Source organism: Miniopterus schreibersii (assembly GCF_964146895.1).
Source record: "Miniopterus schreibersii genome assembly, chromosome: 5".
NCBI classification, from domain to species: domain Eukaryota; kingdom Metazoa; phylum Chordata; class Mammalia; order Chiroptera; family Miniopteridae; genus Miniopterus; species Miniopterus schreibersii.
This window is the reverse complement of record NC_138106.1, coordinates 53,359,502-53,375,045: the sequence shown is the minus strand read 5'-3', so window position 1 is coordinate 53,375,045 and position 15,544 is coordinate 53,359,502. Positions and strand designations below refer to the sequence as shown.

Below are 15,544 nucleotides of genomic sequence, written 5' to 3'. Positions count from 1 at the left end.
AATGATGGGAATACAATAAATTCTTCTGCTTATTTATTCTCCTGCCAAAAATTAGAATTTGTAATGCCACTTAATTTCTTTAATAATTATAAAAAGTACCACCCAATAAGTTTTTGATGGAATTTCTATTTGTTTAGAAATCCTTGGTCTGTATATTGGAGTGCCCCCAAACCATTTACATCCAGTGTGCTCAGCAGAACCAGAGGAGAGAAGGATATAAAAGCCCTTGAAAAAGGTCAGGCAGAGCATGTCATGTGCTTGTTCTTGTCTGAGTTTTCTTGTGCTTTCCTTTTAGGTACACAATAGAACTATCTCCTCCCCTGTAGTAAATGACTTTTGTTCCATGAAATGCATGTAATGTGCACTGCCTATGAGACAGTAATTTTTGATTCAACCATTACTGATTTGAGCCATCCAATTCAATCACATTTGATTGGGCACTGCTCACTGAGGAGTCAATTGCAGGATCACACCATCAATATGAGCCACACATTATAGCAAATGATTTTGAAAACTGTTATAATACTATCATTATTAAGAATGAATAATCATCCAGATCATTTTAGAACAATTCTATTGTTTGGATAATTTTAGTGTATGTACTTTTGTATTGAAGACTTTCCATTTATCTACTTTCAAGTTTCTGGATGGATTTAATTGAGAAATATCCTGATGAAAAAGAAGCAATCTAAAAAACACACAACTATTGTTCTTTGTTACTTCTTAGTTTCATGAGTCAGATTTTTTTTTTTACTACCACATACTAAAATAAAATATAAAAATAAAATTTTGTTGAGACTAAGATTTTATAGCTACTAATTTAAATGTTTTGTGTCTATAAAAAACTTGTTCTCACTAATGGAATTTATAAGTTGTTACAAATCTGATACTATGATTTTATATTACATAATTTTGTATTACATTATATAATTTTACATTAATAACATGTATTGTGTTTTTCTATTTTATTTGAGGTATTTATATAAGTTACATTTTGAAAAGTTCCCATTGCTCTCAAATACTTTTGAAAATTACTAATCTACATTAAAATTTGAATAAACATCTTGTTTATCATTTGTATTATAATACTTTGGGCTCAGGTCAAGTAAATTATCTACATTCTAGTAAAAATAGTTAATATTGGTTTTGTATTTATAACATTAATTTAAACACATGGATTTAGGTTAATATTAACACTGTCTGCAAAAATATGTTTGCTAAACATTTTGATAAAGCAGATTACAGATAAAGTATTTTCAAGGCCTTTACTATTGTCTGTTGACATACAAATAGGAAATGTTTATTAGAAACCCTTCATTAAAACAATTACAGAAATTTGTATTCAGACATAAAAATAAATGAAAAAAATCAAATTAAGGAATAAACAAAGTAATAAAACCCAAATTTCTGTATTGTTAGATAACTTACAGGTCAACCAATCCAAGCACTCATCTGGTACTTGAACACCTGTTGTGTTAGAACTCTTTGTGCAACGCAAATAAATATAAGAAGTCATCTTTCCTCTCAAAGACTTAGATGTGCGAAGTGATATACAAACATATGAGATTTAACTAAAAATATTTAAATCAGTTGAAGGGATTATTAAAATGATGACTCAAAAGAGTATATTACCAACTGCCAAAGTAATTCATTAAACAGCCTATCCTTTTCAGAAGAAGCCACCCAATCTATCCCATAGATTGATATATGGAGGAGAGTTTCATATACATTAAAGAATGTAAATCTGCAAAACATCCATTTTGATAACTCAGCTTTCTCTTAATTTAGGTGTTTTTATGACATCGCTTATATAGGACACTCCTTGAGGTAGAACAAGTATTTCAGAACTTACACATTGTTAAGGACAGCATGAGACTCAGATGCAGTCTTTTGGTTCATGTGACAAAAAGGGTTAGGAAAATGTAACTAATATAGGAGAAGAAATCGTCAAAAAAGATTTCAGTTGAAATGTTCTAATTTTTGTGGATTGTAGGTTGAATCCAAGTTTTGGAGTACTATATTGTCATAAGTAATGCCCAATGAGGCTATGAAATGTTAGTGGTATTGGTGGTGGGGTGAAAAGGATATTGGTTCCTTTAGTCAAGGATTTTGAGTTCAGGATCTTCCTATCTCTTTGCTCTCTTTTTCTAATTAATTAAGATAAAACAGCCTCTCCTTCTGCCTTTCTCCTCTCCTTTTTCAATTTACCCTGCCCAAAAGAAAATTCCCCAATTTTTGGAGTAAATTTCTGTTGCTATTATTTTCTTTACTATGTTAATTTCTCCTCCAAAGAATTTGACACTGGGACTCAGGGTCTCTTCCAACCTTTTCGTACCTCTTCAGATATCACTATCTTGTGTTGTCTCTTGCAGTGTGACATATTCTACTATAATGGGCATGGCATGACTATTTTACTTTAGTCAAAGGAATCTGAGTGTTGAAACTACAATTAAATCAAATAAGTTACAGTTATGCATTATTCAATTACGAAGTCTATCTTCTGAGCTTTGCAAGTTAAATCTCCAACCATGCTCTCCTCTCTATTTTGTTCAATAAATAACTCCTTTGTGAATCCACTTTTATCCTACACCTCCAACATTTCAGATCTTTATATTAAGAAATTTTCCTTCAAAATATACATACTACTAAGTAATTTTAGGCATGTAAAGAATATTAGTCACAAAGAAAGTGGCAGTACTGAGATTTGGCAAAAGTCAGTTGGCTCTGAATTTAATAACCAGACATATACTCCTTTCCCATCAATACATTAGCATTTTCCTTCCACTAGAATATTAAATTGGACAAACTTCAATAATTACTCTAGAAAAACTATGGAGTCTAGCCTGTGGTAAGATTTTCAGGAGTCTTGTAGTGATTCAAACAGTCTGATATTTTTGTATTTTTTTATTATTTTTAATTAATAAAAAATCATAACCAGATGTGAATAGCCAATCTGTAATTATTTAGAACAAGTTTTCTTGATCTCGTAGTAGGTTTTTTTGAGATTAGACCTCAAAAATTCTGAGTTATTAACAGCTAGAAACAGGAGTGAAAAAAAGAAAACAGCCTCAAAATACAAAGGAACCCCACGGTTTGGGAGAACATATTTGCCAAGGATGCATCTGATAAGGTGCTAATTTCCAAAGTATACAAAGAACTCATACTACTCAACAAGAGGTAGACAAACAATCCAATTAAAAAATGGGCAAAGGACCTGAATAGACACTTCTCCAATAAGGACATACAGAATGCTAAGAGACATATGAAAAAATGCTCATCGTCCCTAATCATCAGAGAGAGGCAAATTAAAACCACAATGAGGTATCACTTCACACCTGTCAGAATGGCTCCATCAACAAATCAACAAATCACATGTGCTGTCGAGGGTGCGGAGAAAGGGGAGCCCTAGTGCACTGCTGGTGGGAATGCAGACTGCTGCAGCCACTATGGGAAACAGTATGGAGGTTCCTCAAAAAATTAAAAGTGAAGCTACCTTTTGACCCAGTGATCCCACTTCTAGGAATATATCCTAAGAATCCTGAAACACTAATCAGAAAGAACTGATGCACCCCTATGTTCATAGCAACACAATTTACAATAGCTAAGATCTGGAAACAGCCCAAGTGCCCATCAGTAGATGAGTGGATAAAAAAGCTGTGGGACATTTACACCATGGAATACTATGCAGCTGTAAAGAAGAGGGGTCTCGTACATTTGGGACGATATGGACGGACCTGGAGAATATTATGCTAAGCGAAATAAGCCAGGCAGAGAAAGACAAACATCACATGGTCTCACTTATATGTGGAACCTAAAGGTCTTAATAAACTGATGAACAGAAATGATTCAATGACACGGAAGCATGGATTAGACTGACGAATCTTAGAGGGATGGAGGGGAGCAGGTGGGCGGAGGGGGAGAGATTAACCAAAGAATTTGTATGTATAACCAAAAGACACAGACAATGGTGTGGTGAAGGACTGGGGAGGGGGTTGGAGCGGTGTGGAATGGGTCAATGGGGAGAAAAAGGGACATCTGTAATATTTTGGACAAAAATAAAATAAACAAATAAAGTTATTCTAAAATTTCCATGCACTTGCCTCCTCTAGTTTTGAGATGGAGGCAGGACCTTGGTGAACACAAATATATATTTATTTGGGAGAGTATTCATCAATTGCACATCATGGTTTTTTGGGAAAAATAGCTTCCTTTCCTTATTTTCCTTTTCTATAGCTTCCGTTTCCCACCAGCTCTTGCACCTGCCTGCCGTTTCTTGAATGCCAGCATGACTGTGAGTGCCAGCTGCAGCAGATGGAAGGTAAGCTTTCCTTGTCTGCACTCTTATATTAGGCAGTAGGATTTCTTGTTCCTTCCCACAGCATTTCACTCAGTTGATCACTAAATAGTCAGATACAATGTCAAAGGCATTTAGTGCTTGTTCAATACAATGGTCTGACTCAGCTAAAACATGGGTTTGAACATACTTGTTAATTTCACTTAAACCTTAGTCATGAAAATAATTTTGAACCCCACCTGTGATGCGATGCCCAAGAAATGCCGAAGGCAAATGAGATGTCTCAGAAACTTCTGCCCCTACCCGATGTCGAGGTTCTCAGTATCTCCAAACCAACTGACACTTCAATATTTATTCTTAATGCCTAAGTATTGTTGAGCCAGTCTTTGGACAAGGTGAGAAACTGGAGAGCTGGGTAAGTTACCTTCCTGAATGCCTGTGAGGTTAGTGAGAGGGCGGATCTATATGTAACCTGATGCCAGAGGCCTGGTGCAGAGAACACTAGCTAAGGGAGCTTTAAACATAGATGTTAATTAGATCCTGCTGAGATTGATAAGGCCTGAAGTTTCTCAGTGAACTTTATATCTTGTTTTTTTTAATTGTTGAAAATATTACAACTGTCCCCTTTTTTCCCCATTGACCCCTTCCACCCTGCATCCACTCCCCACTTCAGGCCTTCATCACATTATTGTATGTGCCATTGGGTTATGCATTTATGCATATAAATTCTTTGGTTAATCTCTCCCCACCCACCCTCCCACTCCCACCTTTCATCTGAGATTCCTCAGTCTGTTCCATGCTTCTATGTCACTGAATCTATTTTTTTTTTTATCAGTTTATTAAGTTCTTTAGATTCCACGTATAAGTGAGATCATGTGATACTTGTCTTTCTTTGCCTGGCTTATTTCGCTTAGCATAATATTCTCCAGGTCCTTCCATACTGTCCCAAATGTACGAGACCCTTCTTCTTTATAGCTGCATAGTATTCCATGGTGTAAACGTCACACAGCTTTTTTATCCACTCATCTACTGATGGGCACTTGGGCTGCTTCCAGGTCTTAGCTATTGTAAATTGTGTTGCTATGAACATAGGGGTGCATATATTCTTTCTGATTAGTGTTTCAGGATTCTTAGGATATATTCCTAAAAGTGGGATCACTGGGTCAAAAGGCGGTTCCATTTTTAATTTTTTGAGGAACCTCCATACTGTTTCCCATAGTGGCTGCACCAGTCTGCATTTCCACCAGCAGTGTACTAGGGCTCCCCTTTCTCCACATCCTCGCCAGCACATGTGATTTGTTGATTTGTTGATGGTAGCCATTCTGACAGGTGTGAAGTGATACCTCATTGTGGTTTTAATTTGCCTCTCTCTGATGATTAGGAATGATGAGCATTTTTTCATATCTCTTGGCCATCTGTATGTTCTTATTGGAGAAGTGTCTATTCAGGTCCTTTGCCCATTTTTTAATTGGATTGTTTGTCTACCTCTTGTTGAGTAGTATGAGTCCTTTGTACACTTTGGAAATTAGCACCTTATCAGATGCATCCTTGGCAAATATGTTCTCCCAAACCGTGGGGTTTCTTTGTATTTTGTGGCTGATTTCTTTTGCTGTGTAGAAGATTTTATTTTGATGTAGTCCTATTAGTTTATTTTTTCTTTTGTTTCTCCTGCCCTAGGAGATGTATCAGTGAAAATTCTACTATGTCAGATGTCTGTGACTTTACTGCCTATGTTTTCTTCCAGGATTTTTATGGTTTCACGACTTACATTTTGGTCTTTTATCCATTTTGAATTTATTCTTGTGTATGGAGTAAGTTGGTGATCTAATTTCATTTTTCTGCATGTACCTGTCCAATTTTCCCAACATTATTTATTGAAGAGGCTGTCTTTACTCCACTTTATTCTCTTGCCTCCTTTAGCAAATATTAACTGACCATAATGGCATGATTTGATTTCTGGGGTCTCTGTTCTGTTCCATTGATCTATAAGTCTGTTGTTGCCAATACCAGACTGTTTGATTGCAATGGCTTTGTAGTATAGTTTGATATCTGGTAAAGTGATCCCTCCAACTCTGTTCTTCTTTCTCAAGATTGCTGTGGCTATTAGGGGTCTTTTTTTGGTTCCATATGAATTTTTGGAATGTTTGTTCTAGGTCTGTGAAATATGCTTTTGATATTTTAATAGAAAGTGCATATAATCTATAGATTGCTTTGGGTAGTATGGACATTTTAATGATATTAATTCTTACAATCCATAAACATGGTATATTCTTTTGCTTGTTTATATCTTCCTCTATGTCTTTTTTCAGTGTCCTGTAGTTTTCCAAGTACAGGTCTTTTATATCCTTGGTTAAGTTTATTCCCAGGTATCTTATTTTTTTTAGTTACAATGGTAAATGGTTTTGTTTTTTTTAAGTTTCTTTTTCTGAGAGTTCATTGTTGGTGTATAAAAATGCCATCAACTTTTGGATGTTAATTTTGTATTCAGCTACCTTGCCAAATTCATTTATCAAATCTAGTAGTACTTTGGTGGAGTCTTTAGTTTTGTATGTACAATATTATATCATCTGCGAATAATGACAGTTTACCTTCCTCCTTTCCAATTTGGGTATCTTTTATGTTTTTTCCTGTCTGATGGCTATGGCAAGGACTTCCAGTACTATGTTGAATAAGAGTGGTGAAAGCAGACAACCCTGTCTTATTCCTGTTTTTAAGGGAAATGGTTTTCCCTTTTGACCATTGAGTATGATATTGGCTGTATGTTTGTCGTATATGGCCTCTATTATGTTAAGGTATGTTCCCTCTGTTCCCACTTTGCTGAGAGTTTTTATCAAAAATGGGTGCTGGATTTTGTCAAATAGATGCAGAACTTTACATTTTAAACTCAGCCTATCAAAAACTGAACACTCCCCCCAAATCTAATTAAGATAAATATTGGTAAGAGGGTGGGGGTGAAGAAGAAAGTATGGTGATTTCCTGTAGAAAGTTTTTGCTTCACCCACCCATACACAGAATCTAGTGTGGATGAAAAATGTTACAATAGCTGAAACCCTCAAATGTAGCTCTCTGGACTTCCTGGGAGTCAGCTGCTGGGATACTTGACTACAGATTATCAGACAGCTGCTGTGGCAAGGGGATCCCAATATCCCACTAAGAGGGAACTTGCTCAGCCTGTTCTCCTTGGTATGGCCATAACACCTGCGGTTGAACTGTAATAAAGAAAGTAATCTAGGTCTCATGTCTCTGTGGAGGTGGGGTATGGGCCTTTCCTGGTCATGATCAGCCTTTCCTGGTCAACTCTGGAGAACTCCCAGGCTAGGCTGTCTTTTGAGTTTAGATTTCTCCCAGGACTATCTGGGGTCTCTGAGTGGGGGTAGAATGGCAAAGAAAAGGAAGTGAGCTTTTTTAGAGGGTCATAAGAGACCATTGTATTTAAATTGTTCCATGGAAAACATGTGTCCTGGCCCTTCTGGTCCCAGGGGCTTCAGGAGCTGTGGGCTTTGGTGCAGATATGGCCAAGTTCAAGAACCACATCACACACAGCCAGCCCCCAAAATAGCACAGAAATGGAATCAAGAAACCCCAATCACAGAGATATGAATCTCTTAAAGGGGTAGACCCCAAGTTCCTATGGAACATGTGCTTTGCCAAGAAACACAAGAAGGGCCTCAAGAAGACGGAGGCCAGCAATGCCAAGGCCATGTTTGCACATGCTGAGGCTATCAAGCACCTTGTAAAGCCGAAGGAGGTCAAGCTCAAGATCCCAAAAGGTGGCATCTGCAAGCTCAGTCAACTTGCTTAAATCACTCACCCCAAGCTTGGGTAAAGTGCTCATGTCAGCATTGCCAAGGGTCTCAGGCTCTGCCAGCCAAAGTCCAAGGTCAAGGCTGTGCCTGTCCTCCAGCTCAGGCTCCAGCTCTGTCTCAGGGTCCTAAAGGTGCCCATGCACTCATGAATGCTCCACAGTAGAGGTCTTTATCTGCCAATGTGAGGATGAAAGGACTGGTGTGACCCCTGAGCAGCTGTCTGCATGGAGCTAGTATCCTCCTGTGCTATTTTTACAAACAAATCTGAGGCAGGACCCGTCAAAAAACAACCAACCAACCAAAAAAAACACCACACGTATCCTAAAGAATAACCTTACTGAGGTCAAAATTAAGTGACTGTTGGGCTAGAATTTTTTGAAATGACAGTGGTGGGTAGTCAGTGGCTGGGATCTATGAGTTGTAGCCAGAATTTGAAAGTAAGCTGGAGTCTCACTGTAAACTGGAATCAAGCATAATCTGTTTAAAATGCTAAACCCACATTATTGGGAGCATGCAAACTTGAGGATCTTCCATGTTTTTTCTCTTCCCGTTCGGTGCTTAGATGTCTACAGAGAATCCAAGGCACATGCTAGGATGGGCATCTTACCTTTTGTCTAAGGGTTGACCCCTCCCCCCCAAACCTCTCAAATTGAGCTCCAAGAGCTTTGATTTCAGGAACTTCCCAATACCCAAGGAGTGGAAAGAAATAGAGAATGGAACTTTAAGAGAAGCATAATATTTTCTCTCACCTTGATTGAAATGTGGAATGTGTTCAGGGTGAGAACACAAATAGAACTGAATGACCCTGCCCATTTGAAAAGGTTCCTAATATTGCACTGTATGAAGTTAAGAGCCTGAGAGTGAATAAATAAAAGAGTTGGTATAACCTCTGAATCTATGTAATCCTTTTTTGTGTTCCCCATGATGGCAGTGAGTAAGAAAGTAGTTCTCAGAAACTGATACTGTGACTCACTACTCACAAAGTCTTCAGACTTGAAGGCCAAATCCAGGCCTTCTAAAATCTAAACCTTAACAATCTCTGCAATCTCAGCTTTTATCACATTTGTAGTTCCCCAAACAGTGGCTGGCACGTGGTGAGCACTCAATACAAAGGTATGTAAGATAAAGTCTCTGTCTGGCTAATACCTTATCTTTGAAGAACCATCATCCAAGACTGTAAAGGCTTTTCTCACCTCCCTCTCTTTCCCAGATATAAGAGTTAACTATTATTTATTTCTATAATAGCAGCCAGGAGACTTTGAGCTCGTTACGCAAGAACTATAACATTTCACTCTATATTCTCAGAACCTAACATAGTCCCAGGTATTCAAGGCATACACAAAAAACATTGAATGCATGAGTGAATGAATGAATAACCAAGAAGCTGAGGTACAAGGGTCTGGAGTGCCTTAACCAAGAGCATTTTGCAGAACCAAGACAGGACAAAAATTAAATATAAAAATTTTACCCTTTGCTCTCCTTAAAAATCCCACCACAAATTCTGTTACATGAATCCTTTTTTGCTTTGCTTTGCATTGAATATCTATAGCTATATATAAAGTAAATGCCTGGTGAGTGGGTGGATGGTGGTGTTCACTCATTTAGTGAAATGTGAATATGTCAGAATCAGAGAAAATAGCAAGAAAGAGGTTTATGCAAAGCTGTCAGTTCTCGTGTCTGTTTTTTTAATCTGAGATGGAGCCGAGATGGTTCAAACTTAATATTCACAACCATTTTATAACGTCAAATGTGATCATTAGTGTTTGAACGATAGTTATTTCCTGGCTGACAATAGCCATAAGGGGTACTCACATTCCCATATGCTTGGGACTGATACAATTCAAATAGTCTGGAAAATAGTGGGAGGAAGGAAGTAATTAAAAATGAAGGGGAAGCTGGGGGCAGGGAACAGGCACCAATTTTATCTCATCTGAGAATACCCCTATACCTATTCTTCTGAAAGTTATGGGTGGGGACAGAAATACTATTTTTAAACCTATTTCATATCCTCAAGTTGGCATGCTGTCTTGCCCATAGAATGAGTGTCAGGAAACCCTGAGGGTGGGCACTAGTGTTTAAAATAAGCTCAGACTGTAGGCTGAAAAAAACCAGGAAAAAATTAGCTCTAAATACTGTGGTTGTGGAGGAAGCTGAAAAACTAGACAGTGGTAAAAGTATAAATTCAGTGTCCCAAGCAAATTTTATAACCCATTACTTAGCCCCCACCACCACCCTAAGCAATACTTTACTGCCACCAGCAATGTCTTTGCCATGTAGGATGGGAGTAGGGAGTGAATGGGTAGAAGGGAGGCCTGCCCTCAGGGTTTCTGAGAACGGCAGAGACTTCTTGGGCAAGAGAATCATCCCCCAGAAAAGCAGAGGGAAATAATGTGTTCAGCAATAACTTGTGAACACTGAGGATCCAAAGTGAAGAGGCTTTAACTGCATTCTTAATTTTAGGACTAGTCTGTTGCAAAACTGACTGGTTGTTTACTACATTCCTGTCCTGTTCTTTCTGAGCATTCAGCTAGATTACATTACCCAACTTTCTGCCAGCTCCAGTTAGGTGGGGGTCCTGTGGCAAGTTCTAGCCAAAGGAATATGGTCAGAAGTGATCAACACCATTTCCCAAGCCTAGCTTATAATCCATTACTGTCTCTTTCCTCACTCATAACCTGAATGGAGAAGAATCTGAGCCTCTAGAGGAGGAAGGGACCCCAAAATAGATAGGGTCTGGGTCCTTATATGATCTACTCATAAGGTGGCCTACCAAACACAACACTCCCACCCGCCGACCATTTGGGTTTTATTTGTCTTTCTATGATGCCACTGGGGTTTGGGTGTTTACTCCTTACACCACAGATACAGCTGCTGCCTCTGAACCTTTCACATAGATGACTCCAATGGTCTCCCCGCCCATGTCCTCCCATGTTCTCTGTCACTCTCAGGAGCATCCTTTTGACGTCTCTCCTCCCATTTTGGGCATGCAGGCAAACTGTTCATTCTGAATGTCAAAAACTCACCCGTGGATAGAATAGTAAAGCCTTGTAAATAGGCAAGGAATCGAAAGAGTGATTTTTGAAAGAAATGTATAAAGAAGTGAAGGGACATGGTGAGAAATACTTTTAGTCATGTGGCATTCTTTTCTCATTGATGCACACAAGTAATTTCAGTTAAAGCTCCAGGTCCACAGGCATGCAGCCTTCCCCATGTTTTCTGGAATCCCTGGGATTTAACTAGACTAATGGGGCAATTTAAGCAGCTTTGGGCTCTCAATTTAAAGCTGGGTTGTTGATGTGAGGTTATTAAACAAATAAATAGACAAATAATGAATTTCTGTGTATTCGGACTGTAGTCATGGGAGATCCGAAGTTGGATAGGGACTGGGGGACACATAAAACTGAGATGCTTGTGAACAAAGGATATCCTCAAGGTCCTGTTGCATGTTTGAATCTTACTCTAGCTACACAGACTTCTTATTTACCCAAGTGATGCCTTAGGAATAGTGCTCCAGGCTAGGGCAAGAATAACCTCTAACGAGGATAGATGGCTCCCCCATGTACAATCTGCTCCTTGCTTGCTCTCAGTCTGACTTTTTTGTTGCCTTTAACCAAGGATGAAAAGGAAGTTCTTTCTTCAGCAAAGATGATCCCCTGACTCACTGCATTTCCTTTCTTTTCTACTTCCCCTGTGACACTCAGGCCACAAAATAAATATAAAAATAAAAGTTCATTTAAGAGCAGAACTACTTATAATTACAGAGTGAAGGAAATAGATGTACCTGCCCAGGTGGCTGCAGGAAACAGAATGCTGAGCTTCTGCAGCACAGCTGAGTTCCCCGCTGTTTGACTGGAACAGAGGGAAAAGCGTTCCAGCCGCTCATCCTTGCCTGGGGCCGGGAGTGAACTGATCCGGAGAGAAAAACAAATTGTTGGTGCCTCTTCCCTGTCTCATTTTCAGATTCGTCTGAGTGTCCTAAATGACTCAGTCCACAGGGAAGCATGGTCATGGTCAGCAATTGCTAAGCAAAGCCTATGACCCGAACCTCTTCCCTTTCTTGATGTCTTTTCTTGAACTTGCTTTTGGATTAGAAACCTCCCTTCCCCCATACACACACCTCTTGGCTATTGCTTTGTAGAAGGTTTCCTGCCAGCTAATTTTTCTCTCTATCTCAAAGGTACCCTAGATAATGGTGCTGCCTGACATGGAGGAAACATAATCAAGTTTCAGTTTGAAAAAATTTTCCCAAGAAAGCTACTCATTGTAGGTTATATTACTGTTCACAAATACATTCACTTCCCTGTAGGACTCCCACCTCTTGCTGTTAGGTTCAGTTGTGTGATGTAGTTGAGGTAAAGAAATGTGAGCATGCATGATGTATGTTTCCACCTTTCAGGAGCTTCAGGAGGCATTGTGAGATTCTGCCAGTTCTTTAGCTTCTGCTTCCTGCCATGAAAGTGGTACATCCCACACTGACATTTATGCCTTAGCCTGGGTCCAGGAAAAAGATACATGGAGCAGAGCCACATAAAATCAAGCAGAGACACAGCATCTGCAGCCACTAATATAGATGTCCCAAAAAATGTATACACAGACTTTGAATAATTATAAAGGCAGTGTTTATTAAAATATATTTCATTTTCAAAATTGAGCTATCAACTATTAACATGTATGTACATTTTTTTGGAACACCCTGTATAATGTGGTCTGTTGTAAGCCACGAAAATTTTGGGTATTTTGTGGATGCAACAAAACTAATATGCCACTTGATCAGGAACATTAGGAATGAATTTTGTGAATGAGAGATAAAATGTATTGGGTTAAACCCCTATAAGGTGTTTAAGTTGTTTGTTATAGCTATTAAGTAATTACTGTAATATAACAATCCCTTCTCCCTTTTAATAGCCTAGGACACTCATTAGCCCCTAAAATGGAAGAACTATGATAAGGTGGAAGGGAAAGACCCCAGACACTCAAATTGGGTAAGACTTGAAGGAACTAGCTTGCGATTTCTCCAAAAAAACGGAGCAGTGGTGACTGTCCACCACCCCATCTACTGTAAGTCAATACACTACAATAGAGTGTGGTAGCTTTAGTATATATCTTTGTAATAGCATAGAGATAAACTTGGCTTTTCTTTTTAATCTTTATTTTATTTTACTCCCAGATCTGCTAGGTACTGTTTCTTAGCAACATGATTTGGGAAGGAACAAGGTTCTTTTAAGCTGGCACTGCAACCAGAACATGCTCTTTCCGATGACCTCTAATACTCCCTAAGAAGCTTCTTAGATTCTCTATTTCTCACTCAAATCCTTTGAGTTGTTTTCTCTCTATGACTCAAACATATGTCAACCTTTCTTCCTGCTTTTCCCTGGCCTCTGCTCTTAATTAGACATAGCATTTCTTATTCTAGCTGTCTTAGTTTTATTTTTTGGTATCTGCTTTTGTCAATTTACTCCTTTTTATCTCCCTCCTCTTCATAAACCCATATGAACACTAACCTGTACCACTATTATTGTTCACAAATACATTCATTCATAAGTTTTGAATCAGGAGCTCTGGGATGGGCCTGATGGTCATCATTTCTAACCAGCTGCTTAGGTGATGCTGATTCTGAGGTATGCAGGCCACATTTTGAATAGGAGGGCTCCGGAAAATACTAGTGTTTGTGGACAGGCAGATGAGAAGTCTCCTAAAAGGACTGAGTACAGAAAATCAAAAATGAAAGAAGAGAAAGGGGAAAAGAGAAGGATCGTCTTGGAATCCAAGAAAAGACAGTTTCATGAAGAAGAAAATGTTCAACAGAGTCAAAGGCTGCTGACAAGTAGAGTTAAGAATAGACTGCTAACTTAAAGGTCGAATGAAATCAGCAATGGAAGGTAATTTTGAACTTGGACAGGATGGTTTTTGTATCATGAAGGGAACAGAAGCCAATAGTAGTGGATAACTAAGTAAATGGTAGGTGAGAAAATAGATAGGAAGTATGGACTGTTTTTTGTAAAAAACAAAACCTTGGCTGTTACAGCAAAGAGAAAAATTGGGTGACATTTTAAGAAAGGCAAAGGTTAAAAAAGATTCATCATTTTTAAGATAATAAAGACATGCAGTTTTTGGTTAAGTAGAATAATGCCTCCTAACCCCCACCCCAAATATTCACATCCTAATTCCCCAAACCCATGTATTACCTTAGATAGCCAAAGGGATTTTGTGGATCTTAAATTAAGGATTTTTAGATGGAGAGACTATTCTGCATTAGCAAGGTGGGCCCAATGTAATCACAAGAGTTAAAAGGAGACAGAAGGGTCAAAGCCAGAGAAGGAGGTGTGATGCTTCTGCAGGCTTTGCTATGAGCATGGGAATGTGGGCAGCCTCTGAGAGCTGGAAAAAGCAAGGCATGGATTCTCCCCTCAGAGCCTCCAGAAAGAATGAGCACTGCCCACACCTTTGTTTTAGTCCAGGTAGGCTTCTGAGGTCCGGAACTGTAAGAGAATACATTTGTGTTGTTTAAGCCAATAAATTTGCGAGAATTTGTTACAGCAGCACTAGGAAACAGGAGGATCCTTCATACACTAAGGAAAAGAACCAGAGGAGAATGTGGGTGTGTTATCTCAAACAAGAGAAGGGCAAATAGAGATACAGCAAAATATAGCTACTCTGGAGGTCCAGTTTTCTCCAAGACTTGGCATCAGATGTAAAGCAATGGGCAGAATAACTATCCCCCACCCTCTCATGTGCATGATTCAAGAGCTTCTCCTGGAGTACACGTCATCAGATCTGCTCTTGGTACTGTCATGAGAGGTAAGGCCAGTGCAGCTGTCCCCAGCTCAGTCACTTGCACTGCTGCAGGAACCCAACCCAGTTTTCTTGTGAAGTGATGGTTACTTCTTTGCAGTGATGTGGGACAGATTCCCTTACAGTAACTTCTTTATGAAACAAAAATATAAAGCCAGGAAGTTTAAACTATAATTGGAAAAACTTTTGGACTTCGGTATTTGGGTTCAAATTCCTGCTGTTACTGAGTATCGACTTGGAAGAGTAACATCTCTGAGCCTGTTTCCTTGTCTGTGAACTAAGAGTCATAATGTCACCTTTTTAGGGATAAAGTCAGATATCATTGTAATCAAAGGGAAGAGAGCAAAGGAGGGGGGGCAAACATTATAAACATGGTCATCTGGGCAGCTTCCCCAGGAAGTGATAGCTTCATACCCCGGAGAATCGCAGCATTGTTCCTCCAAGGGGATTAACGCCCCTCCTTTCCCCCATCTGGTACTGGATTGTGGTGGGAAGAAGGGGGAGATAGGCACATGTGCAGTACAAGTCAGGGTGGTACAGAGGAGGTGGTTGCCTGTCAGTCTAGCCTGGGGAAGAACTGATTGGCATGGGGGTGGGCCCCCAGCAGAAGCACAGGAAAGAAGCTCCTGGTTAAAATCCCCAGGGATCTCTT

The 15,544-nt window shown here is 39.0% G+C and overlaps 1 protein-coding gene across 1 annotated transcript in view; it reads left to right on the top strand.

Annotated features, from left to right (window-relative positions):
• The first annotated feature begins 4,239 nt into the window (after positions 1 to 4,239).
• Positions 4,240 to 15,544, top strand: part of GAP43 (growth associated protein 43) — a 190,018-nt gene continuing 178,713 nt past the window's right edge. Inside the window, exon 1 of the mRNA XM_081138657.1 lies at positions 4,240 to 4,318. Within this exon, the coding sequence (XP_080994783.1) occupies positions 4,286 to 4,318 (33 nt within the window). The 5' untranslated portion in view covers positions 4,240 to 4,285. The remainder of the gene's footprint in view (positions 4,319 to 15,544) is intronic.